We start from the raw sequence: 24,896 nt of genomic DNA on the forward strand, positions 1-24,896 counted from the left end.
TAAAAAACTGTTAATTAGTAATAATAAGAATAATATTAATTCTCATTATAACAATATTTTTCGAATTCTAAGATTTTAAACCATAATAAAAATAGTGTTAAAACAATTGGGTGCTTACTTTAATTAAAAAAAAGAAGATATAGGATATCTATGTTCTTATAACGCCTCAGTGGTTTTAGGTTATTTTTGTTTTGCAAGCTGAATTTTGCCGACTAAACGTGTTTTATAAACTTTGGCTTTTTATCGTTTTTAAGAAACAACACAGTGTTGTTTTATTGATGTAGTTTTTTAAAACATTTTATAAATTTTGATTATGGCCGGTAAAAAATCGGACGCGAAAAAAACGAGAAAATCATCATCGACTGCAAAAGATGCGGTGACGTCATCGCCTTCTGGTTCAGGGGGTATTGTCCCCCCACCCAACCCCTCAGCAACTCATTTAGTGGCTTCAAACCCATTTGACGACCCACCACCACAATTGAAAATGGGGCCAGGGTGTATGATGCCCGCACATTTCCAGGGGCAATCCATGGTGCGTTTACAGTCACCAAATGCCCCAATGGGACCTGGGTTTCAGAGCTGGGGACCAAGGAGTGAAATGCAGATGATAAGACCAGGGTACAATGGTGGGGGCCCAAATGGGTGGAATCACCCTGGCCACCCACATCCAGGTGGCCCGATGGGACCACATGGCCCAGGATTTCATCCAAGTAATGTCCCACCTGGTGGATTTGGACCATCGCGATATCAAAACCCCGCTTACAGGGGCTCACCCCGCATGCCGATGGGCAACATTCGCCAAGGTATGGGTCCGTTAGGATCACCTACACAACAAGAAATGATGATGAATGAATCGCAAAACATGGGCCCAAATCACATGGTGTCAAGTGGAAATCAGGGTCACATGTTACAGAATACTGGTCAGATGAAAGCACTTACTAGACCACCAGGCCAAATGAATTCTCCAGTTTCAACAGGTCGGAAAGGTTCAATCAGTTCGAATAAAAATTCAGACAGCAAGTCGCCAAAGGCTTCAGATGGAATGAGTGCGAAAGCACGAAAGAAAGCTGAAAAGAAAGCACAAGAGAACAAAATAAAACTCGAGAATGAAAAGCTGGCAAATAGCAACACTGTATCTGCACCTCCACCCCATTCTATCCCCCCAGGACCCAACCAAATTTGCAAGCAATGTAATAGAGAAATATCCGTCAATGACGATGCAATCCGATGCTTAGCTAGCTGTAATATGTGGTATCACCGCACTTGTATCGGCATGATAGAATATGCTCACAAGTGTTTAAAAGAAGAGGAATTAGCCTTATGGGTGTGTGATAAATGTTTGCAAACTAAAGAGATCCACTCTGTACGAACTAAAAATCAAATTGCACAACAACAGTTGGTTGCTGAAGCGTAATTTGCACAAAAACACAAATAAAAGCTTGTAGTAAATTCTGTACAGTGAACAGACGTTGTATTTGCACTTACAGGCGTGCTAACTTTTTGTATTTTATAACCTACGTATTAGGTGCTTGTTGCTAAAACCCTTTTTTAACTTTTTAATTAGATATTTTCTGTAAATCTTTTTATATCAGAGATTGTAAATATTGTGTAACTTGAGCAGTAATCATTGTAACTACATGCTATCAACATAAACTTTGTTTTAATTATTGTCAGAAATTGTCAACGTGTTACATTTTTATTGCACTATCGTGTTATGTAATATACCATACCTATTTGTATTAAGCGTAACATCTTCAGTTTAAACTAGGTACAACGCATATATAAATACATTTAAAAATATTATTAGTCGGACAATTGTTAAAGTCCTGAAATATTAAGTTTTATTTCTATATCTCACTACTCAAGTGATAAAACATAGGCAACAGTGTTTTAAGTTATAAACCTAACACTGGTGTTGTGCTTAAAACAACTTTATTATAAAGAACTTACAGCCTTAAACTCCTGTCTTTAAGTCATTGGCGATATTGATAATGGGATGTTTTGTTACAACATGTCTTTCTAAACACATGAAAATAATTTGAGTTCAAGACAAGTATCCAGTGTATATTAACCAAGAAAAAAACAAGTACCAATACCAAATATTAAAGTAGTTATCAGTTAGTATAGAATAAGCCTAACTTATATAAAAGCTGTTTGCCTGTACAGATTTAAGCAAATTTTCGAAAAGAAAAAACAAAAAGTTTGTACATAAAAAAGTTTTATATTTTCATCAGGCTTAGGTTTTTTTTTTCACGTAACACAAAAGGTTTTTTGTTTAAAAAATTTCGCAGTTAATAACAAGCGCATGAAGAATGAAGCACAAAATATCTAACGTTTAAAAAAGACCTCTGAAAGTGCTACAGATTGGAACTGTAGCAAGTAGGAACTAATCCGAATATATTACATTTTACATTCGGCAAAAAAACAGTGAGTATGATTATTGAAAAACGATAAGTCTTAACTAGATGTATATTAAAAACAGGTTTTCTAATTCCAAATATGAATTTGTTTTCTTAATAAAATACTTTTAGAAGGGGAGGCAAAAAATAAAATGGTATTTTTGAGTTTGCAAAAAAGGGAAAAAATATGAAAATAGGTCAATTGGTTTTATAAGTGTGTGGTGTGATTAATTTTTTACCTTTTTGTAAGCATTCACACACTGCAATCAGTACGACACACAATGTACACACAGAAATTCAATTACTACGACAAAAGCACTTTTGCTTCAAAAAAAAAACTCGTAAAACAACGAGCCGTCTTTTTTTACAGATGTTATTTACAAATATTTAATAAACAGAGTCGAACTAGCGGAAGTACATCAGAGGAAATTTTATGAACAAAAAGATTGGGTTTTGGGCAACTGGAATACTGGATATTCGCAGTCTAGCTCGCCCAGTATGTGTTGTTTGTTGTCCCGAATGGGGCCTTACTACCACTCTTGCCTAACTGGTTAGAAGTCTGTTAATTGAAAAAGAAAAATTACAATTTTTATAAAAAAAATTTAAAAAAAACTACATTTATCTATAAACGAAAATAATTTGTTTTTACCTGAGATCTTTGTGAGCCAACAGATTGTCCGACGTCGCCATGTTGTAAGTGAAGATGAATCTGTGAGTGTTGATGGTGATTGGGCACCGTGGGTAACATAGTCATAAAAGGGGCCTGGGTGTAAGGGGACATTCCAGGGGCTGCACCTGCGGTCCCATTTGCCGTGTTGGCTGCTGCCATTGCTGCTGTCAAAGTCTGTCAAATTTTTTTGGGTAAAAAAAATGTAAAATTTTAGTTTTTGGATTTTTATGACAAATAATGTAAGTGTAGTTGGTTGGTATAGTAAGTATACTTAATACTCAATTAAAAAATAGTTTACCTGTAAGTTAAAAGCTGGTGGTGGTGTGTTAGTGTGGTGATGAAAAGTAGCTTGCTGTTTCTCGTATGCAGACTAAAAAACAGGGATTTAAAGAATTATAAGAAATTGTAAATAAAATCAAGAAAATTTATGTTGTTTAATAATTAAACTTACTGCATGGTTTTTGTTATATCCTTGTGGCTGCAAATCATGTAAGTTACTAGTTGATGACATTGACGCTAAAATATTAAACAAATTGTAATTTTTTACTAATTTTTAATCAGATAAAACTTTTGAATTTTTTTAACTTAAGTATTATATTTATTATAATAAAACATAAATCATCTAAAATTGTCAAATGTTATTTTGATTGCAACTTCACCAAACACAATCAAAGTTAATTACCATAAAAATATTTCAAAATAATAAAAATCAAATTTGTTAAAATTAATAAAATTTTTAACCTATTGTAGTAGTACCTAAACCTCAGAAATCGTAACACTGGCTCAAAAAAACTTAAACACCTTTTCAGTGATAAATCAAATCACCAAAAATCAAAAAATGTTGGCCTTCATTTCAGGCAAAAATTAAAAAAATAATAATCAAGAATTTTTTGTGTAGCGATCATGCAGTTTGATTTTTGTCACACAACCTTACATTTAAAGGGAAAATTAGATTGATATTTGTGTGGTTTATAAGACTGATGATGGTGCGCATTGTTAGGTGATAAAGAATCGTAGCCTAAATTTTGTTATAGTAACCATAACATAATAATATAGTAGCCATAATCTACAATCTAGCATTACTTTTATTTTAACCATTATATGCAAAGCAAAAAAATAACAATTTTTACTTAATTTTAAATATTTTAAATTAAAAACTTGTTTTTTTTGGATAAGTTAAGTCCAAAAACAAGCCCTAAAAAAGTTTAAAATTTTAAAATTAAAGGTTTATAGCCAAACAAACTAACAGTTTATTTGTAAATTTTTATTTTTTATTTTATTTAATCTAGATGCTCACCTGTGGAATAAGCGTTTCCAAAAGCAGTGCCAGGTTGTTGAAAAGCGGTGGTTGTATTAACTGAGTGTTTAGCATTTTGGGGTACCTATAACAAATTTAATATCTTAAACTACTTGTCATAAAACTAAGTAAAAAAAATTCATAAAATTTCTTTGAAAAAAATCAAGTTAAAAAAATAATTAAAATTAAAATTTTTTTTTTAGCATTTAATTAAAAAAAATTTAGCAACTCTTCTATACATCATCAAAAAACCTAATCTTACCGCAGCAGTAAACATGGGCGGATACTGGAAAGCATTATAATACAACCCACTGTTGTATGGATAATGTCCAGCTGCTGGTAGGTTCATGTAAGGTTGTTGCTGCTGGTGGCTTCCCGTTTGTGAAACTAAAAAAATAAAGAGTTAATAATCGCCAGAAAATGGAGCACAACAAAAGGTATGCCATGATTCAGGAGTGTTTGTTATAAGCAGACTTAACTTTAAACCTAAGAACTTTTAAATCTGCATCCTATTTTTTATAGAAAAAAAAAAACAAAACTATAAGCATTCGTTAGTAAATAAAAACATAAACCCGTTATTGCAATAAATAACGGATTGACACGATGAAGTTTAAAATCATCACAGAAAACTCAAAACTAATTTAAAACTGATTATGCTACTAAGAAAACGTGATTCATCAGATATAAAAAATCATAATCGCCACACGAGAATTTCAGTAGAGCGAAAGATAATCATCATTTGAATAACTCTCAAAAAAAATTTTAAAACAAGCCATCATATAAAAAAAACTTCTATTTGTGGTGACTTATACAATTCTTTAAAATCATTAAAAATATAAATTTTAGTTACCCTTGAGTTGTTGTTGGTTGTGTTGACCAGTTTGAACTTGTTGTTGTTGGGGTAAACCTGACCCAATCATCCCAAGCGAAGGGGGGCTTGACGCCTCAGCCCCTCTTTGGTTTAATTTCCTAAATTTTCCAAATTATTTTTACCTTTAGAAATATTTTAAAAATAAATATGTAGGGTTGTTTACAAGAAACAAGGGGGGTACTCACCCTTGATTTGAGGTGTTTTCCCTATTGTGAGATGAGTTGTTAGCACTTGGATTAGTGGAACTATGAAATGATGACATGTCATAATAGTTCGGCTAAAAAAATATAAAAAATTTAATTTAAAAAAAAATTTAAAACAAGTTTACATTAAAAATAAAATGTTATTGAAATAAAATATTTAATCAATCCCTTAAAACAATTTCTTAAATAATGTTTCTTGACGGGTTTAAAAATTTTTTTGTAAAAAAAAGAGAGTTTTTTTATAGCCAATTTCCTTATTAATTTTATTCTCTCGAAGAGGCAAATTAATTGTGTTACGAAACCAAATCTCTTATATCATATTACGTTGGAAATTTAAGAAAATTTTACAGTAGAAAAAAGGCTGATTCTGATAAAAGAGCTATGACAATTTTTACTTATTTTTAAATTTTAATAATCTTCGTAATGTGTTTTAGGTTAATTTTACATACTCTGTATTTGAACTTACCATTTGGTTAACTACCCTCGAAGGTACAGCCATCAGTGAATCAGTATATCCATACAACTGTTCAGGCTAAAACAAAAAAAAAATATTTAAAACTAAAATAGTAAAATTTGTGACATACTACTTAAGCCAAAAAAAAACGATTAAAATGTTGAAATTTTAAAAACTCAATTTTTCAAACACAAATTTTTACTTACAGTGTATGCCGTCATAACTCCTGGCCCCATCGGAATTCCATATTGGTTCGGCAAAATAGGAGGCACACCTAGTGGTAGGTTAGGTGGACCAGCTTTCGATGCCGTACTCACAGAAGTCGATTGATGTTTTAAGAACCCTGAATGGTAAAAAAAGAAGTTTGATGCTAAAATAGTTGGATATACTAAATAAAAAATACAAAAAAAATTTGTTTTTTACTTACCAGCATTTCCTGCCGAGTTTGCAGACGGAAGACCAGTTGATCCTAAAGAAGATCCGATGATGTTCTGCAAGGAAGGTGCGGAGGAAGTCGCTTGTTGGTGCGAGTGGAGCGAAGAGGAGTACAGATCATTGGAGGTTAGATGTGATCCTGGCGATGCAGCTGCGGGAGCAGCAGATGTGGAGGACTGCTGACTCAGAAGTTGGGAGGTGGAGGAGCTTATAGAAAAATTGACATTACTTTTAATATGCTTTTTAAAAAAAATTATTTATTTTTTTAGGTTTTAAATTAAATATGAAACTGTGTGACATTAAACTACAAGCGAAAAGTAACTTTCAATCGCTTGCCCTGTTAAAACACAACAACATGTAAGTTGTTTTAATATATGCACATGTTTAAACCTATATAACATTAAAGGTTTAACAGGTTTTAAACATCTGCAAGAAAAAACATAAAAACTAAAATAAAATATAAAAAAATTTGGGTTTGTTTTTCTTAAGTTAATTTATTTGAATAAAAATAAAATGTTTTAAAAAAATTTACGAACCTATAATCGATGTTCATTCCTCCATATCCCGACCCTCCTAACTGACCCCCTGTAGAATTTGACCCAGGAATATTAATCGGGGTCGAACCAGAAGTTGTCAACTTTGTCGGCGTGGCACCAACCCGAGGAGTGGCATGTGCCGCTGCCAGACCTACCTGTGTAGCTGTGGCTGACGCAGTCTAAAAATTTTTTTTTTTTAAACCAAATTTAAAAATATATTGAATTAATATCATAAAATTATAGATTTTGTCTTTAATTTACCTGATCCTTTGAAGGTGTATTAGAGATATGGGGCATAGGAGAGGATTGCAAACTTCCAGGAAGACTTGATGAAGGAATTGGTGACCTCAAGTTTCGACCTTAACATAAATGTATAAAAAAATTAAAACAAAAATTTAAAAAAAAAAAAAAAATGTTCTTTGTCCCATTGTTATACTGAAATCATAGTTTGTACTAAAAACAAGTTTAAGTTTTGAACTTACCAGTTGAACTTAATATATCTTGTTGCTGAGATTGTTGGGTTAGTGAAGTAGAAGATGTGTAATAAGAATGAGAATGACTTCCCAAGCTTTAAAACAATAACAAAACTTTTAATTTTATTTTACTTTATATGACATAAATGAAATTTGAAAAAAATTACTTAAATTGCATATAAAATTAAAATTTTAATATTTTTAAATAAAGTTAAGATATTGAATGAAATAAAAGCCATAACAATATTTTGTAGGGCTACTTTATTTGCTTATTTTCAAATAAACTACAAATTATTAAAGAGACTAGAAGCATATTTAAATTATTAATAGTTTTAACCAGTACAAGTAGTTTAATTTAAAATCAATTTTTATTAAATTATTGTCCATTACTCTTACATGTTTATAGCCAACACAAAGCTTAAAAAAATGTAAAAAAGTTAAAAATATAGCAAATTTTAAAATAAGTAATATCAAATAACAAAATGAAAGTGAAATAATTTTTTTAATAAATTATTATTTTTTTTTTAATTTCTACTCACGTTGCAGAAGGTTCCAAGCTAGAATCTTGCAGATTACCCATCCTACTTTGACCAAATGACCCCTGACCCACGGTAAGATCATCCTGTTGACCCATGAAGCTGTCCGAGGTCGTCGAAGCTTGTGGGTGGGAAATACCTGGTGGTGGACCCCGCAAAGGTGGATCCCCAGCTTTATGAGACCCTATAAAAAAGAATAAAGAAAAAATTTTAGAAAATGTTTTATTGAATCAAAAGATTAAAAAATTTTTATTACCTTCGTTATATCTCTGAGAGTTGTGTAATGTTGATGAACTTGAATCTGATTGACTCAAATGGGAAATACCCTCCTTTGATACAGTGCCCTAGTAAAATATTATTAGAGATTATTTAAGTATTAAAAAACACAAAAAATTTAAAATATTATTTTTTTGACAACCTTTACTCATACAATTTATAGCAGATCTTTTTAGAAAACTAAAACAACATTTTAAAATTAATATAATTATCTTTAAAAAAATATTAAACATATACATAAACGTGGCTTAATATTTAGTAGAAAGATAGTCTCTAGCTAGTAAAAAATTAATGAAAACCCAAATTTTGAACCCACAATAAAATAAATAATTGTTTAGTTACTTACTTGATTATGAGAATGAGATAAACCAGGTTGTAGAGCTTGGTAAGCATTCCTCTGTAGACCTCTAGACTCCGACTAAAACGATTAACATTAACTTTTACTTAGGTAAAGTTTATTAAGCGTTTAAGAATAAAAAAAATATTTTATATTATAGTCCATTGTAGTCCTAGAACTAAAGCTTTAAAACCTGAACTCTACTTTTATTTGTTCAATTTTAAAAGTAACAAAGAAAGATTTTTAAGAAACAGGCTTATAAAAAGTATTATAAAGTATGTAAATCTTATAGTTCTTCATGTAGTGGTTATGTATAAAAGTTGAGGTTAGAAATTATTTTTACAATATAATTTATTAACAAAAAAAATTTTTAAATTTTTTTTTATAACTTAACAATGGTTTAAATATTAATATGTATATCCACTTTTTAAAATAACATTATCTCAAATAAAAAAAAAATGTTTTTCAAAACCAAATCTAACTCGAAACTCACCTGCTGCTGAGCTGAGTTGAGTATTTGTGAGGGAAAAATTGAGTTGGAATCCCCCATATTCCCCCCAGTTCCACCTTGTAAACTTGCACCTGACATATGACTTAACAACATAGACTGTTGTGATGATGCAGTACTAAAATAAAACCAAAAAATAATACATAACTTTTAACAACTTAATAAATCTATTAATATTGAAGCATGTATATATGTCCAATTATAGGCCTATGAAAGAACAAAACTGCCAATTTTGGTGAGCGGGTATTATCACCAACAAATATAAGTTGACTCCTTATTACGACTAACTTATTACTTATTACGACTAACTTATTACGACAATTAAAATGCAGCCCATAGGGTGGTACGATTGACTAGTAACTAAAACTTAAACATGTAATTTTAGCACTGCTAAAATTTTTTTGGCACTTACTTATTTGAGAATAGACTGTTTTGCACCGCGGAGCCTTGAGGCAGGGTACCACTCGCACCAAATTCCACATTTTGGGATCCAGAGTTGTCATCCACTCCAAACTGAAGATCAAAACTGGAAACCTCATGGTAAGTGGATCCTCCTGACCCTCCTGGCATCTCAACCGCAGATGCAGGAATCTAAAAATAAAAAAATATTTAAGAAAAAATTTTTAATTTTTAAAGAATTTTTTTTTTGTGTTAAACTACCTTAGATGCTCCAGTTGCTTGTTTTCTTCTCTGTTGTTTAGGTTGCCTGGAAGGTAAAGGTGCACCAAATGATAAAGTATTTGCACCTAAACCTTGACTCTGTGCAGTACCTTCCAACTGTTCACTACTTAAACCAAGCTAAAAAAAACAAAAAATTAAATATATAAATAAAAAAACATTTTTTTACAAAAAAATTGAAAGAGTAAACAATAATTATAATAATAACATATTATTTTAAAATCAGTTTACCGAAGCCTTAACAGCCTTAGTTGCCTCTCTTTGCTGGGCCTGTGAGAAGTTATTATAATCCGATGATGTCACTTGTGCTTCACTCTAAATTAACACACAAAATGTAAAAAAAAAATTATTTTGCTTCTTATTAAAAAAAATATTTTTGAGTAGGAAATATTACCTGAGGTTTAAGTGGAGTAAATGCACTTTTTCCAATTTCCCCAATCAAATTATTTTGATCCTGGGATATAAATTGTTCACCAAAGGAGCCAAGCAAGGCCGAACTTCCAGAATTTTCTGTTGTTTCACCTCCGTTAAATTGAGAGAATGACCTAAAATATTTGAGCAAAATAGAAATAAAAAAAAGTAAAATATTCTAAAAAAAAACAAAAAATTTATATTTTAAAATTTTTATTTGCTTTTAAAAAAAATGTTTGCCCTAAAAACCAATTTACCACTTACGTGTCAGGTTTTTGGACCACTGAACCATATGGTCCAATACTGGCTGTATGGTTCGTAGAAGTGTTACTTGATTGGCGATCAAAAGTACCAAATAACCTTGAGGTTGGTTGTTCATGGTCATTATTAGCTGGTTTATTATCGCTGAATAACGAGTTCGACTAAAAAGAAATTAAAAATATTTTTTTGCAAAGTTTTCCAAAATTTTTAAATTTTAAATAAATTAACATTTTTAAGCTTTTACCTGTCCTTGTTGTTGTAGTTGCTGAATAACAGAAGGTGCGTGGGTGGTCGAACCATTATTATTATAACCAATATGAGCTGTGTTGCTGATCTGTTGACCATAACTGTTAGTGGAATGATCTACAAGAAAAAATAAAATAAAAATTGGACATTAGGTATATTAGTCATATAAAAAAATAAATAAAAATAACAATAATAAGTCTGGTTAAAATTTTACATTATAGATATGAATAACAACAAGCTCATAAAACACATTTATTCTAATTTTTTGGAAGGCCAAAAATTATTAAACCCAATTTTTTGAGTCTGTAGAAAGGTTATTTTAACAATGTTTTATGTTACATATTTTTAAGAGACAAAATTGATGCATGTTTATTTTTTCAAGTTGTTAAAGCAAATAAAGTTGAGTGCAGACCCCAAAAATGTTAAGCTTTAAATCACGACCCCAAACAACAAAACAAAAATTTACCAAATTTTTTTTTTTTTTTTATAAATTTATAATATTTATTCTCTTACCTGTAAGGGGTTTGGTAAACAGGGTTCCAATATCTATTCTCTCACCCATCTGGGGCTGCGTACCCACATTGGTGGTAGGTGGAATGTGGGGGGCCAAGGTGGTTGGAGGTAGGGGTCCTGACAAGGATGCCGAGGGGGCAGATTGAGCCTGGAAGACCTTCGTTTGTGCAAGCTGTGGGTAAAAAATAATCTGGTAAAAATTTGCCCAAAAAATTTAACCCCTTATAAATAACCTCTTAAATATTAACCCCTTACATCATCATTCCAGCTACCAGTACCCCAACCATCGGAAAAGGAATCATCATTCTTCTTTTCTTTTTGGGGCTCGTCATTTGACCAGGTTCCAACCTGATAAAAAGTTTAAAAAAAATTAATAAAGACCCGGTAAAAATACATTCCATATTTTTAGTAACACATTAAATTTTATGCTGAGATGATGTACAATTGATAACAGGCGTGAAACAATTTGTTTGTTTTTGTAAGGAAGTTGTTCTATATTCACGCCTTGTTTTTTACTATTTATTTGTTTTGGATTAAAGCCGGTGGGCTGATGCGTTGTAATTGTTTTTAAAATAGTTTTTAACAAGTTGTGCAAAAAATAATCGTTCGGCAATCCCAAATTCACATTAAAATAATATAAATATATATATATATATATATATAAGAAATATTTATGATCATTAGAACCCAGAATATTACAATAAAATTTGCATACAATAAACCAAAAACAAACACGAGGTAAACCCAAAACCAGTAAAACCAAAATAATCAAAAACCAATAAATTCTAGATCCTGTACTATAATTTATATTTAGGTTCAGGACTATTATCAATTCTTAAAACAATCTATTTAACATTTTAGGTATTTTACATACAATTTAAGTTGTAAATATAAGTTTTTATTGAAAAAAATTGATCTCACATACTCAGAAACAATTTTACCTATTTTTATTTATGGTCTGCCGAATTTTCGTTTTTTTATTTTTATTTTTATTCACGAAGCATAATAATTATAACAACATAAATAAATAAATATTTACCGGTACCTCTAGCTTGCCCCATTCCTCATCATTATCATTTGTCCAAGTGTCCCCATTTACTTGCGAGGGATCCACGTTCGAATTTGTGAAGCTTTTAAACTGGGAGTCAAACTCGTTCTGTTGATCTTGGCCGCCACCGCCTGGCGAGGAGCCACGATTGTTGTTAATTCGTCTGTAAACAATTTTAAAAAGAAGTTATGGAGTTGAATTGCAGATAATACAATGAAAATTCAATTTAATTAGGTTTTTTTTAATTACCTGAACTGTCGGGGTCCTCTTCCGGGTTGTCTTCCTCCTCTTCCTGATCCCCGGCCTCTTCCCCTTCTTGCTCCACCTCCTCTCTGTCGCTCCCTGCTTCCCGAGACTCCCCTTCCATCATCTTCGTTTGCTTTGTCTGAGTCAAAATTTTTACCTAAAAAACACATTTTTGTTAACTAACTTTTATTATAGCTTTTAAAGTTATTGTTATACTAAGAAAACTCTAAAAAAAAGTTTAAATATTCAATTTTCAAATAAAACAGTGATAAAATAATATAAAGACCATGACCAAAAATATTTTTATGAGTTCATTGAATTATTGTTGGGTTACATCATTATTTATTTACTACACCCCCATTTTAACAGAACATACTAGGGCATGAGTAATAATTTTTACAACAAACTTTAAACATAAAATATTAATCATAACATCAATATGAATTATTATAAACTTACTACACTTTTTATCATTTTTTCATAAGCTTGGTATTTATATAGAATAAATAAAACCCTTAAAAAAGATTTAAAACTAATGCATTGTTGTATATTGTATAACATTTTCTTTTGACATTTTAACCAATGTACGATGATCATAATTCCAAGCCTTAAAAATATGTAAGATAAACCACAAAATCAATTTTAAAGCGAAAATCAAACACAAAAACTGCAACCCTCATTAATGTGTAAATATTGATACCCGTAAAAAATAAAAAACAAAATGCATTTAAAAAGCAAACACATTTTTAAAATGCTCGAACTCACAAATAAACTATAAAATTTTAATGTTTTTTCTACTGTGCTACTATACAAATTAAAAGATGTTAAAACTTAATCAGTAAAATTTGATGTAAGTGAATAACACTTACCCCTTAAAATTATACCGCAGACAATTAAACAAATATGTTATGACAATAATGTATTGTTTAATCTAATAGAAATGTAAACAATAATTTAAAATTGTCGCAAATATCAAAACCATTTTAACTTTAAGAAAAATGTCATTAAAAAATCAACTTTAAAAAAAAATTAAACTGGTTATACTATTTGTACGAGTATATTAAACATCTGAAATTTACCATTACCCAAATACATGTACAAAGTATATACACATTTTCTTGACATAAACTTACCTCTGCTGTTTCTTGAGTTCTTGCCCCTTCCTCTTCCTCTAGACTCTCCTCTTGACCACTGTCCCATGGAGTTTGAGCTCGGATCTCGGAATTCATCATCGAATGTGTCCACGCTTCTTCCCGAGTTGTTATTCTGTTGTTGTGTGTTTTTGTTTTTCTTACGACCAGCCGTTTCCCATTCATTATTCTGTTCATCAAAAAATACAATTTTGATTGAAAAAAAATAACAAAAAGGCTATCAATAAAAAATACTTCTTGATTTTTCTACTAGTAATAAGTTTTACATATAAATTAATAAAAAATGTTGTGTATTTACACATTCCTTAAATGGGTGTGGAATTAACACACCCTAGCAAAACAAACTTTAAAACACTACATCTTCCTTTTTTAACCGAAAAATAAAAACTTACGCATGTAAAACACAAAACCAACTACTGTATAAAGGTTTATACTATTGTAATTAAACCAAGTTTACACCAATAAAACACAACACTCGTTGTTCATCAAATATTAAAACATGTTGTAATAAACCATTTTTACTACACTAAATTACACAATGCCCACCGATTTGAAATAAATGCTAACCTGTTCTGACGAGCCATTTTCCAGTATAAGTTCAATGGCTCTGTTTGCATCGTTGTTTGTGTCATATAGCGCTGTGCGAGCATTATCTTCTGTTGTGCCAGTAACTTCAAGAATCTACAAAAAAAACAATCATAAAAGGTGCAAATGTAATAGCAGCAGTTAGTTGGTTGTAAAATTCTTGCACTAATTACCCATTTCCTTTTCATTAACACATTATATTTTTGCCTAACTACTTATATCTACCTTTGCGACTTTATTTTTCATTTCCACATCTTCTGGACTATTATCAATTATTTTGGCGATGCGTAGCTGTTCAGCTGTTGCCTATAAAACAAAAAGAAATAATTTTTTATAAAAAAGAAATAAAAAAAAAAGAAATTTTTTCAAATATTGATTATAAAAAGCCTTTTTTAGTTTTGGTTTTATAAAATTATTATTTAATTTTAGAATAAAATACAACAAGATAATCACATGACATAATATTTTTTACATACTTGCACTTGTTTTTGGCTGGTTGCCGATTTATCACGGCGTTGAGTACGAGACGTAGTAACCATTGACATGGTTAAGTTATATACAAATATATGTGTTTGCAGATAACTCTAAAAACATGACAAACAGATGAATAAAATTTAAATTTTATTTCATTACATACAAACATGCAAGCAGACAAAAATTTTAAAATTTAGTTTTTTTTTTAACTTTTTAACTAATTAAAAGTAGACCTATACATTTTCTCTATAATGCTGCCGGTTTTGCTTGTGCAAATTTACTGACTTTGTTATCGATTTAAAACTAGCTCAAATTAAAATTTGAAAAGCGTGGCCTTACGAATCTAGGTTAAAACTAATAAATTAACACCGAAACCACGCTAAAACTTAATTAAACCAAAGGTCACTTATAAATCTGCAAGATTTTTCTTTTAGATATGTTAAGGCTGACTTGTAAAACCAAATACTTGCCTTTCTAAAATTACGACACAAAAATACGAAACCGAAAAAGTCAGGCTTGGGAAAACAATGTGAACGGTTCAACTTCATTTGTTTGTAGCGTCGCCTTGTGGCGTGAATGGTCACGTGACTATTTTCTGTTTGTAACTGTCAAAATTCCGTAAATTGTTATAAAATATTCATTTTGCAACTATCTATAGAAAATCGATAAATTATAGTAGAAATGATAACGTCAGTTTATTTTTATAATACTTTTACAAGTCAAGTAGTCTTAATTATTCTAACGCAATCGAAAGAAAAAAATTACATAGAGGATAACTTTCAAAGCATTCGTTTACCTACACTAGGCAATTTTTATATTCAATTTTTTTAGATACATACAGAGATATTAATTACATGGTCCTATAGCAATATAAAAAGAATGTTTTTGCGGTTCCAATAAAAAAGTAAAACAACACTTATTTTTTAATCTGCGTAGGGCATTTATTTTTACTCTATATTTGATTCCGAACTGACATTCTACGGCTGGCAAAATTATAAAACTTACGCAAGTTTATAAATGGTTCTTAGAAAAACTTTACGTTAAAAGAAGCCCCTCCTATTGCATAACTACATAATTGGATATAGAAAAATCACTATGCAACGTTTTTTGTTTTTATTTATTTTATAAAACAAAAAAAAAACGAAATAATAAAAACATAAACAACAACATTTTCTAAGCAACAATGAAGTAACAACAGCTACATAATTGCTGTTATGTAAATGCAATGTTAAAGAGGTATTTTAAAATTATGCAATTAAAGATATATTTACATACTACAAACACTATCACAGTTTACTTTATTTAAGTGGCTTAACAGAATACTACGAGCTTGTATATAGTCAATAAAATATGAATCTGTGTTTGAAAATTTGACCATATACTCGTTTACAACTACTAATAAATTGAGACGGGATGATGTGATGTTGTGGTAAAGTACGAATCCGACATTTCCAGCAAAGGGACTAAAAGTTCCAGTTCTGTTAAAATATGTTAAAGAAATTTGTGACCATAAGAATAACTTCAAGTTCATTTACTATTAATTAAAACAATTTTTAGTTGGTGAGCAGTCCAAGATTGATTATTTCATCTTCAATTAAAATTAAAGTGCCTTAGTGTATTATTAAATAATCTTATTAACCCTATGATATTGCTGGATCATCCTGCTAATTATTTAAGGCTTTAAAAAAAATGTTAGTAACCTATTTAAAAATTGCAGCTACATAGAAGCAGTGGGAATCAGACTCAGAAGTACTTATAGTAACTCCTTCATGAAACAATGCAATAAAATAAAATGATTTTAAATTTACCTAAATTTTCTTTCATGTTTATGAACATCGAAGTTATCATGTTTTAAAGGAATATCATCTTCAAAAAGTCCTAATAAACTCAACAAAGGTATCAGGGTTTCAGCATGACCAAACCTTAACATAGAAGACTTTGAAATTCTAAAAAAAAAAAAAAAAAAAATTTTATTATGTTTTTACATTAAATCATTATAAATTTAACACCTACATTTTATTCTGCTTAAACTGGGCCACCACGCCATCCAATCGCTGCACTATATTATGCATGAGAGGGCATAACATTAGGTAATTAATGGTGTGACCATATCCTGTTTTATAATAATGCTTAAGATCTGTTGTATATTCAAGTACCTATAAACAAAATACTTTAAGTTAATAAAACTTTGATCCAATGTGAATTCTAACTAGTATGTACTATAAGTAAAAATAATCATTAAATCACAAAACCTTTACCTCCAATTGTGGTTTGTTAAAAATATCACATACTAATGTTTTATCATGAAGAGCATGCATAAAAGTGCAAATTTGGTATAAATCATAAACATCTGATGCTCCTAATTGCTCTAGAAAGAAAACACATTTACAAAAATACAAAACTGACAAACCAACTTTAAAATACATGAGTTGTACAATAATATATAAAAAATATTTGCATTGTATCAAAAAAATTACTATATATTGATACATACCCACACCAAGTGAAGCTGATACATTACTAACCATTGATTGGAACATTGGTGACATAAAAAAACTTATTTCCACCTCAGTTCTATTTTGATCAAAATTGAAATATCTGGAGCCAATTAAAAAGTTGTTATAATTTTTTTTTTCTTTTAATAATAACATTTTGTTATACGAATTTCGCAAACTTTAAAATATTAAAAAATTCATATTTACTAATTTATTTTACCTACTACAATTATCAAAGGGCCTCATTTGCTCCAAGTTTACTAAAACTTTTATTCCCCCATAATTTAAGGTACCATTCACTTCTTTGTTATCATTTTCCAATATTTTGGTTTCATTATATTCTTCTTTACAAATATTGTCTTAAAAAAAACAAAAGACAGTAAGGAAGTAGAACAAAAGTTAGTTAAAAAAAAAAAATGATATATACTAAATTTTATTGTACCAAGGGTTTATTGTAAAATATATAGTTAAATAATAATTAAAAAATTTCTTTAGTAAATTACCATAAGCTTGCTTTGAATCCTTAATAGTGTTACAAATCAGACAAGAAATTGTCCCCAAAAATGAACGAGCACTTGTCTTCACTCTGAGCTTATTACTTGTAACCACTTCAAAAAACCCTTTTAAAACAAAAATTATAAAAAAATAAAAAAAATGTTAGTTTATAAGAAAAAAATTAATATTTTAATTGGGTTGTGGAACCACGAAAACATTAAGACTACACCTAACTACATTTACCAAACTATCTTAACTTTTGCTTACTGTTTTTGTCTAAATATTTGGAAAAAGATTTAAGTATCGCTTCCTTGCACATTTCGAAATAGTGTTTTGCTAAATATGACATCTCAATCCAACCTTTTTCATGTAAAGTGTAACTTAGGTGAGCAGGAAAATACTTATCCCAGTCCTAAAAATTAAAAATGCTCGTTTTTTTTCTAAACAGCTAATAAACTTTAACTGAAGGTATACTGTTGCTATAATACAATTTTTTATATATATTTTCTCGCATAAAATACATATTACAACAGAAAGCTTACTAAGATAGGCAGCCATGGCTACTTTCTTTAAAATAATATTTAATTTAAAATATTTACCTGAAGAATGTCTTCAAATCCTGTATAAGAACTTTCCTTAATGTTTTTTAAAGTCATCAGTGTTCTTTTCCATTTTGTGACCTTTTGTTGGCTGGGGTACCTGGTTCCATGTCTAAATAACGCATCTACATACACAGGCGATAAGTCCTAAAACAATTAAATTTCCTTTACAATAAAAATTAAACTAAATTCATATTTTTATTTTTTCATAAAGTTAAAAATGTTAAAATCCAATATTTAAATTTACTAAGGTAGAATACATAACTGCTACAAATGATTTATTTTTAATTTATTATTTATTTTATATCAATTGTAATGTAGTTTTTTGTATATTAACTTAAACTTACTTTTGGAATGTTTTCCAGATTCCATGGTAGTGGTTCATGAGCATAAAACTTTGGTCGATTAAAATATGTTGTCTTCGTAGCATGATAATGGTTTTGACTGCTTGATATTAATAACAATATTAAGATTAATTTATAAGATATTTTTCATTAATTTAAGCAAGTAAATCATTTTTTATTATGTGGTTTTTAAAGGATATTAAATATTAATTAACTGTTTAGGTAGGCCAAATTAATTCTGACCCAAGTGTCATATTTCGGTCACATTTCTTAAATTGTATTACTTGACAAAATTTATCTTATAATAATAATGATTGGTGTTTTTCTAAATTGGTTTTGGTTGGTATTACGTGGGCATTTTTTCCACATTACATTAATTATAGGCAGTTTGTCTGTTGTAGTTTTATCTAAATAAAAGTCCTTAAAATGACAAAAATATACCTGAACGTGTTGTTTCCATAGAGCAAAACAAATCCACTAATTACGGCAATTAAACATATTCCACCAGCATATATTATCCGGTTTGGTATCTTGATCATTAAATTTATTCTAAATACCATTTTAATCTGTCATTTGTCCCCCTATAATTCTGCAACTTTTGCCTAAAAACGAAGCTCAAATGAAAAAACACACGTGATCAGATGATGGTAATATAAACAAACTTTTTTAAACACGTGGTACAGCAGTGTTACCAACTATTTATAATATTCAAAAATAAAAATTTTTGTTTTTATCTAACTTAACAATTCAAGTCAAGATGTAAGCTTAATGCTGAAAACAACTGCCTAATTTTGTTTTTCAATTTTAGATTCAAGACTTGTGTACCAAAAACCAGCCTAAATGTAACAATTTATTTATTTTTTAGTAATTAAAAGAATTTATACAAAATCTAGTAATCAAAACAAGTTGCGAAATATAAAAGACACAAACGGTTACAAAACTTAACACAATAGATTTTTGGAATGAAAATTTTTATAAAATAAATAAAAAGATAAGAAGAAAAAGTTCTTGTATAAAAGACAAGGGAACGTACCAAACAAGAACTTTTGAAAAAATATAGATAATAGAAGCTGAATAAATGGAACGTTGTCGTAAAAGGAACAAAATTTGTTGTGAACTTTACGTAAAATCGATAAATTACACAAACTAGTTTATATGTCAAACATTTGGAAAAATAAACTAAATGCATTCCACTACTTGGCTTGAAAAAATACTGACATTAAGCAAGCGAGGATAACTTAGAAAACAATTAAAAATTTAAAAAATGTAAACGAAAAAACTAATGCTGTACACCTTGCCAGACGTCCTTAAAAATATTTAAAAGTTGTGTAAAAAACGTCCAAATAGCGAGCAATACACACAATAGTGTAGCTCACACAGTCATCCCAGGAAACTTATCGCTTGAATGGGCACGTCACGTGGTTAAATGCTTAATTGCGCACGAGTGTTTGGTTTAACTGAAGTGTTAAGCATTCCAATGTCCTCTGTGGCCACCATTAGCAAGCGTACACGTGTGGCAGCACTTTTTCTTGTAGTATGGGTAACCGCACAAGCGCGCCTTTAAAACCATGTGACAACTTCGCAAACGATCCTCACAGTTAGGATCTACAAAAAAAGAGCACAAGTTAGGTATTTAACCTTATTTCCGTATTATCCAAGTTTTTTTATTAAGAAAGAGTGTGCTGTTGGGACTTGTTTGGGCTATCCGAAAACGCCTGGCTTAAAAACGAAAAGTGTGGCATTTGTGCAGCTTGAACCTAAAACCTTTCGGCTCGTAGAACGCTGCCATGCCAGTCTACTGGAATACGGACTAGTTATTTCACCAAATCAGGTAGTTTTATAATTTGTAAATGCCTAAAGATTACTTTCTTTAATCACAAAAGCAAAAAAATATTTAAATACCTATTAACGAATGGCAGCTGGCGGTATTACATTTCTCGGCATGGATTGGCTTTTCGTGAATATCACAAAGTGAGTTGTAATGTCCTTGTTCGTCCAAACATTGAACATCCCTCGTGCGACTACCACCTCCGCACGACACTGAACACTAGAGAGAAACAAAGAGTTATTAAAATTGAATTTTTATTGCAAAATTTCTATTTTAGGCTTTTATTAATAAAATTTAAAGAAAATTGTAACTTGAATTCTGTAAAGCAGTACAAAAAAGTACCTTATCCAACTTTTGCAATATTTTAAAGCGGTAAGGTTGAACAATATTTATTTAAAAAAAACATGGATTTAGGGTTTCGAAAATAAAACATTTTTACCACAAATATCAAAAATTAACTTAACGGGTAATCGAACCTAAAGACATCAAACAAATTTTTTGTTAAACTTACTTCACTCCAGGGTGAGAAATGCCATCTCGATCCACAAGATTGAGTGTTACAGTTTTGCTCCAAGTCTGGTTTTTCGCTTTCCGGACAATTTTCCTCGCTTGCAGCAACTACCTCCATTGCGCCATCTGGCGTGATTCTTACACACGTCACCAATCGCTTCTGCACGCCGTTGCCACATTTACTTGAGCACTAAAACATAAAGAAATCAAAATAATTCAAAATTTAGATAAACCTATTTAGTCTAAGAAACGAAAAATCGATGGTAGATGTTTATAAATTATAAATGAGGTGTTTTTAAACAAGTTAGGGCCATTTACAATCCTAAAATGTTGGAGCTTTTTTCAATAAAAAGTTTATAAACAATTGAAAGGATTGCGTGCAAAGTTAAAATAACAACTTCTGAAAATCTTTTGTTTTTTTCCAAAATGGCACGCGCTTTAGGCCGAAGTCATTTTGAATATTTCAAGTATTTAAGGTTGTCTGCGTTGATATAATAAGCCAACCCAGCCAAAATACATGTTTTCGTTGGTCCGCGGTTGCAAATTGCTTTCGTAATTATTTGAAGCTATAATTAAACGCCCAGCGTACTCAACAAGCATTTCAGCTAAGTGGAGTTCACACGCTTTTGGAAGAAATGCGCGAAAAACTTGAATTGCGTAATGGTTTTATGCGATAACTGCTTGAAATTAAAGTTTTCAAACATGTGCTGATCAAGTACCACCAAGTTGTCTACACGTGGTGAAGTGTGATGGAGAAAATAGAGTTCTATGAGTGATTGCTATATTGCAACGATCCGTTGGTTTCATTTTTTTGAGACTTTGTGGTAGAATTAATTAAAAGTGGTGATCATTTAAATTTTCTGTTTTGTATTTTTTAATAATTGTCATCATTTTTAAGTATTTGTTATTAATAATTCTTTGTTGATGTTTTTATATAACTAACTAGGCAACTATTTAACTGCTGACTTAATTTGTTTATGAGTATTTATTTCAAATACATTTAATGCGCACAAGTTAATTTTAGGCGACTTTTTTGGTATACAAAACATACAAAATAACAGAACTAAACGTAACACATAACAACAAAGATATTTTACTTTAAAAAGCTAATTTGTATTTGCCACAACATTTGCACTTTCATTAGCATACTTTTCTTTTATATTTAATACACACAGCAGGCACTTTTAATCTTTTAAAACACATTCTTGGAAATCGTTTTGCGGTACACCTTTAGTTAAGTTTTCGTGTTTTTGTAAAAATGTCAGTAACGTTTAGAAATGATTTAATAATCTAAACGCCAGACACAAACTGTCAGATTTGTATCTTTTTTACACGCCCAATTATAAATACTTTGTATGTTGGAGACATATATTAGAGAAACGTTCTTTTTTAGTTAAAATTTAAATTTAAGACTTCTTTTAACAAGTTTAATTGCCTTAAACCAATGTTTTTATATAAACTAATTCTTCACAGCCTAAACAAGAGTAACTACCCCAGGCATTTTTTTGTATTTATTTTTTAAATTTTTAAATGTAACTACAAGAACAAAAATCATGAATAAGCAAAAAGGTAAAAACTTACCGCGCCCCACTTTCCAGTGAACCACTCAAATGTAACACCACACGAACTTCTCGAACAAGTTCTTGTCGCGTTGGGCTGTGAAGTGATCGGGCAACCGTTCGGATTTCCCGCGGTGTTCATGCATATCACGTCCCGCCGTTGTTTTCCCTTCCCGCAGTCGGCCGAACACTGTTAAAAAAACAGTTAAATATTTGCTATATTTATACTTAACGTTTTTATAATACCTTCTCTAAATATTGTTTACAGATATAGACTTTTTCTATCCACGCGCTAACTTACCGTTTCCCATTTTGTGGTAAACCATTGCGTTATACACGGTCCGGCATCACAGGGTCTTGTAGTTGCTAACGTGCGGGATTGTGAGCACAAACTTTCCGCCAAAGGTTCGCTGTTGGCCCCGGCCTTGCAAACGGCCTGTCGAGTTTGGGTACCCGAGCCGCAGTTTGAATTGCACTAAGATTAAAAAATTAAAGTATATTTAACAACAAATATGAGATTAGAAAACTATGCACGAGATAACATAAGTTAATGCGCTAATCGGGCGTTCAGTTTAAAGATAAGAAAGATTAGACAGGTGTACGGTTACTCAAAAGTAATATCAATATTAGATGGATGGGCTTAAAAGCCTTTCGCTCAGAAGAGCGCGACAGTTTATTGGCAAATTCCCAACTTAAAACATTTTTAATACCTTTCCCCATTCGCCGACATATTCCCATCGTGCACAAGGCTGCACGTTGCACCGATCGTGCATTTTAGGCTTGCTTAGTCGACTGCACCGCTTGTGGGAGACTGCTGTGCTGAAATTGCCGGCATATTGTCGACGACAGACGATGCGACGTGAACGACGCCCATAACCACAGGTACGTGTGCACTCCGACCAATTCGAGGTATCCCAGCTAATAAAAAACAGCACAAATTGTTTGTAAAATATAAGGAAAAATATTTAAGACAAAACTAATTTGAACAAAGGTCAACGAAACCTTTATATCGAAACACACAAAAATTTATATTACCAAAACTTGTAAAATCTAAGCGTATTCAAATAGTCTTATGACTCTACAACATAAAAAAACAACACTTACTATGCAGGGCAGGGTCTTTTCTCACACTTTTGTGTCCTTGATATAGGTCTCTGCGCCGTGCAAAGATGATCTTGTACTACCTGTCCTGTTTCAGTAGCAACACAGTCGTATACTTGGCGTTGTATACCTAAAATCCAAATAATATAACATTTACAATCAAATCTAGGTTTCAAAATGTTAGTTTAACATAAATTGAGGATAAACTTACCTCCAGCACACGACTTAGAGCACTGACCAAATCCCTTTAATCTCCACTCGGTGTCGCCACTTACTTCGATCTGACGACTAATTTGGTTTACATCTCTTCGAATATTTGTGCTTTCGTCTGCCGGTTCCTCAAAGTCATTCTCCACACTTTCGGTATCGGTCTCGGGTGCGGGTCGGGCACCGCGGGGCCAGTAGTTGTACCGACCGTCAACGTTTAAACGACTCTGGTAATCGGGTCGCCCTTGATTATCGTTAAACTGGGGTAGATTAGACCGAGAGGGATACACTGGGCCTAACGGAGGGTTAAAGGGTAAGGCGGGGTCAACTCGTGAATTTTGGGGTCGAGTGTAATAATTTTTGTTATCGTGTCGGTAGATTGAGGGTAGTCGATTAATTGACCCCACAGTTGGGGGTTGGCCTTGTTGGGATTGTTGGTTGGAGTTCCAGCCTGGTTTAGGAACTGTGTATTCGTACCTAATGCCAGGATTGTTTCCTTGATAGAAAATCTGTGCAAGTAAAAATAAATCCAATTATAGAGTCTTAAAACATTATTTAAACAATATAATTTAGAAAGGTAAAAACGATATAAACACAATACTGTCATTGTGTATATACGATCAACATGTTTTTAGGACTTTAAATCCCTAATCCCTTGTTTATAAGGTATAACACTCGCCTTTATTTGCTCAACCAATGCCGTAACGGTAACGCAAGCCATATTACCTCAAAGTAGGCTAAAGCTACACCCAAAACATTAAACATAAATTAGATGAAAATCCAGCAGCCTAAAAATTTAACCCATCTAGGTTTGGCCTATAGTAGTTAAACTAAAATTATAAGGTTTAAGAAAACGCTCGTTAAAGTATAAGGGAATACAATGACAAACATGACCTTTTATACAAGGGCAAAAAAGCGGAGGATGAAAAACAAAAATAATGCTGTTTTTGCGACTAAGGTGGGATTGTAAAATGAAATCTAATAGTCGTGTGAGAATTAAAAGACTTCCTTTCGATGAAACACCGAGATAAAAAGATAGTTTGGCGCCAATTCGTTCAAATTTTTTATGATATTTTTTTAATGGTAATGGCATCCGTAACAATCAAATTAATTTCTGGCATCTTTATTATGTACAGGTTAAACTGTACGG

General features: G+C 31.0%; 4 protein-coding genes across 9 annotated transcripts in view; 1 reads left to right on the forward strand and 3 right to left on the reverse strand.

Moving 5' to 3' along the window:
• The first annotated feature begins 208 nt into the window (after nucleotides 1-208).
• LOC145752525 (uncharacterized) lies at nucleotides 209-1,728 on the forward strand. The gene has a single exon (XM_082568823.1). It carries the CDS (start codon nucleotides 314-316, stop codon nucleotides 1,412-1,414), a length of 1,101 nt encoding a protein of 366 aa, XP_082424949.1. The 5' UTR covers nucleotides 209-313; the 3' UTR covers nucleotides 1,415-1,728.
• Nucleotides 1,729-2,060: 332 nt separating this feature from the next.
• LOC145751812 (uncharacterized) lies at nucleotides 2,061-14,714 on the reverse strand. Of its 4 annotated transcripts, none has more exons than XM_082567919.1 (33): nucleotides 14,611-14,714; nucleotides 14,360-14,440; nucleotides 14,117-14,230; nucleotides 13,532-13,718; nucleotides 12,402-12,555; nucleotides 12,144-12,315; nucleotides 11,360-11,452; nucleotides 11,105-11,276; nucleotides 10,590-10,708; nucleotides 10,349-10,506; nucleotides 10,068-10,218; nucleotides 9,905-9,988; nucleotides 9,656-9,793; nucleotides 9,408-9,586; nucleotides 8,981-9,113; nucleotides 8,497-8,568; nucleotides 8,131-8,218; nucleotides 7,878-8,058; nucleotides 7,348-7,433; nucleotides 7,127-7,224; nucleotides 6,866-7,044; nucleotides 6,322-6,536; nucleotides 6,101-6,237; nucleotides 5,907-5,972; nucleotides 5,423-5,514; nucleotides 5,217-5,335; nucleotides 4,629-4,753; nucleotides 4,367-4,451; nucleotides 4,004-4,087; nucleotides 3,521-3,585; nucleotides 3,368-3,439; nucleotides 3,049-3,243; nucleotides 2,061-2,958 (listed from the first exon to the last, which is right to left on the reverse strand). In XM_082567919.1, exons 1-33 carry the CDS (start codon nucleotides 14,677-14,679, stop codon nucleotides 2,884-2,886), a joined length of 4,038 nt encoding a protein of 1,345 aa, XP_082424045.1. In that variant the 5' UTR covers nucleotides 14,680-14,714; the 3' UTR covers nucleotides 2,061-2,883. The 4 variants fall into 4 exon arrangements, with proteins under 4 accessions (XP_082424045.1, XP_082424046.1, XP_082424048.1 ...); XM_082567920.1 differs by having other exon boundaries at nucleotides 2,062-2,958; nucleotides 12,150-12,315; XM_082567922.1 differs by lacking the exon at nucleotides 4,004-4,087 and having other exon boundaries at nucleotides 2,062-2,958; nucleotides 12,150-12,315.
• A 1,161-nt stretch (nucleotides 14,715-15,875) lies between these two features.
• On the reverse strand, nucleotides 15,876-19,122 carry LOC145753352 (multiple inositol polyphosphate phosphatase 1-like). Its single transcript, XM_082569762.1, has 11 exons — nucleotides 18,983-19,122; nucleotides 18,545-18,641; nucleotides 18,198-18,344; nucleotides 17,866-18,010; nucleotides 17,607-17,723; nucleotides 17,324-17,462; nucleotides 17,103-17,206; nucleotides 16,867-16,976; nucleotides 16,622-16,764; nucleotides 16,417-16,554; nucleotides 15,876-16,086 (listed from the first exon to the last, which is right to left on the reverse strand). The coding sequence occupies exons 1-11, from the start codon at nucleotides 19,099-19,101 to the stop codon at nucleotides 15,876-15,878; spliced, it is 1,470 nt and encodes a 489-aa protein (XP_082425888.1). The 5' UTR covers nucleotides 19,102-19,122.
• A 262-nt stretch (nucleotides 19,123-19,384) lies between these two features.
• Nucleotides 19,385-24,896, reverse strand: part of LOC145752099 (thrombospondin type-1 domain-containing protein 4-like) — a 30,038-nt gene continuing 24,526 nt past the window's right edge. For all 3 annotated transcript variants that reach the window (XM_082568310.1, XM_082568311.1, XM_082568312.1), the window contains 8 exons: nucleotides 23,751-24,255; nucleotides 23,543-23,669; nucleotides 23,149-23,356; nucleotides 22,740-22,913; nucleotides 22,461-22,628; nucleotides 20,881-21,069; nucleotides 20,444-20,588; nucleotides 19,385-20,146 (listed from right to left, as the gene is read on the reverse strand). In XM_082568310.1, the coding sequence (XP_082424436.1) occupies nucleotides 20,007-20,146; nucleotides 20,444-20,588; nucleotides 20,881-21,069; nucleotides 22,461-22,628; nucleotides 22,740-22,913; nucleotides 23,149-23,356; nucleotides 23,543-23,669; nucleotides 23,751-24,255 (1,656 nt within the window). In that variant the 3' untranslated portion in view covers nucleotides 19,385-20,006. The remainder of the gene's footprint in view (nucleotides 20,147-20,443; nucleotides 20,589-20,880; nucleotides 21,070-22,460; nucleotides 22,629-22,739; nucleotides 22,914-23,148; nucleotides 23,357-23,542; nucleotides 23,670-23,750; nucleotides 24,256-24,896) is intronic.

This window comes from Corella eumyota, chromosome 5 (genome assembly GCF_963082875.1).
Source record: "Corella eumyota chromosome 5, kaCorEumy4.1, whole genome shotgun sequence".
Taxonomy (NCBI): Eukaryota; Metazoa; Chordata; class Ascidiacea; order Phlebobranchia; family Corellidae; genus Corella; species Corella eumyota.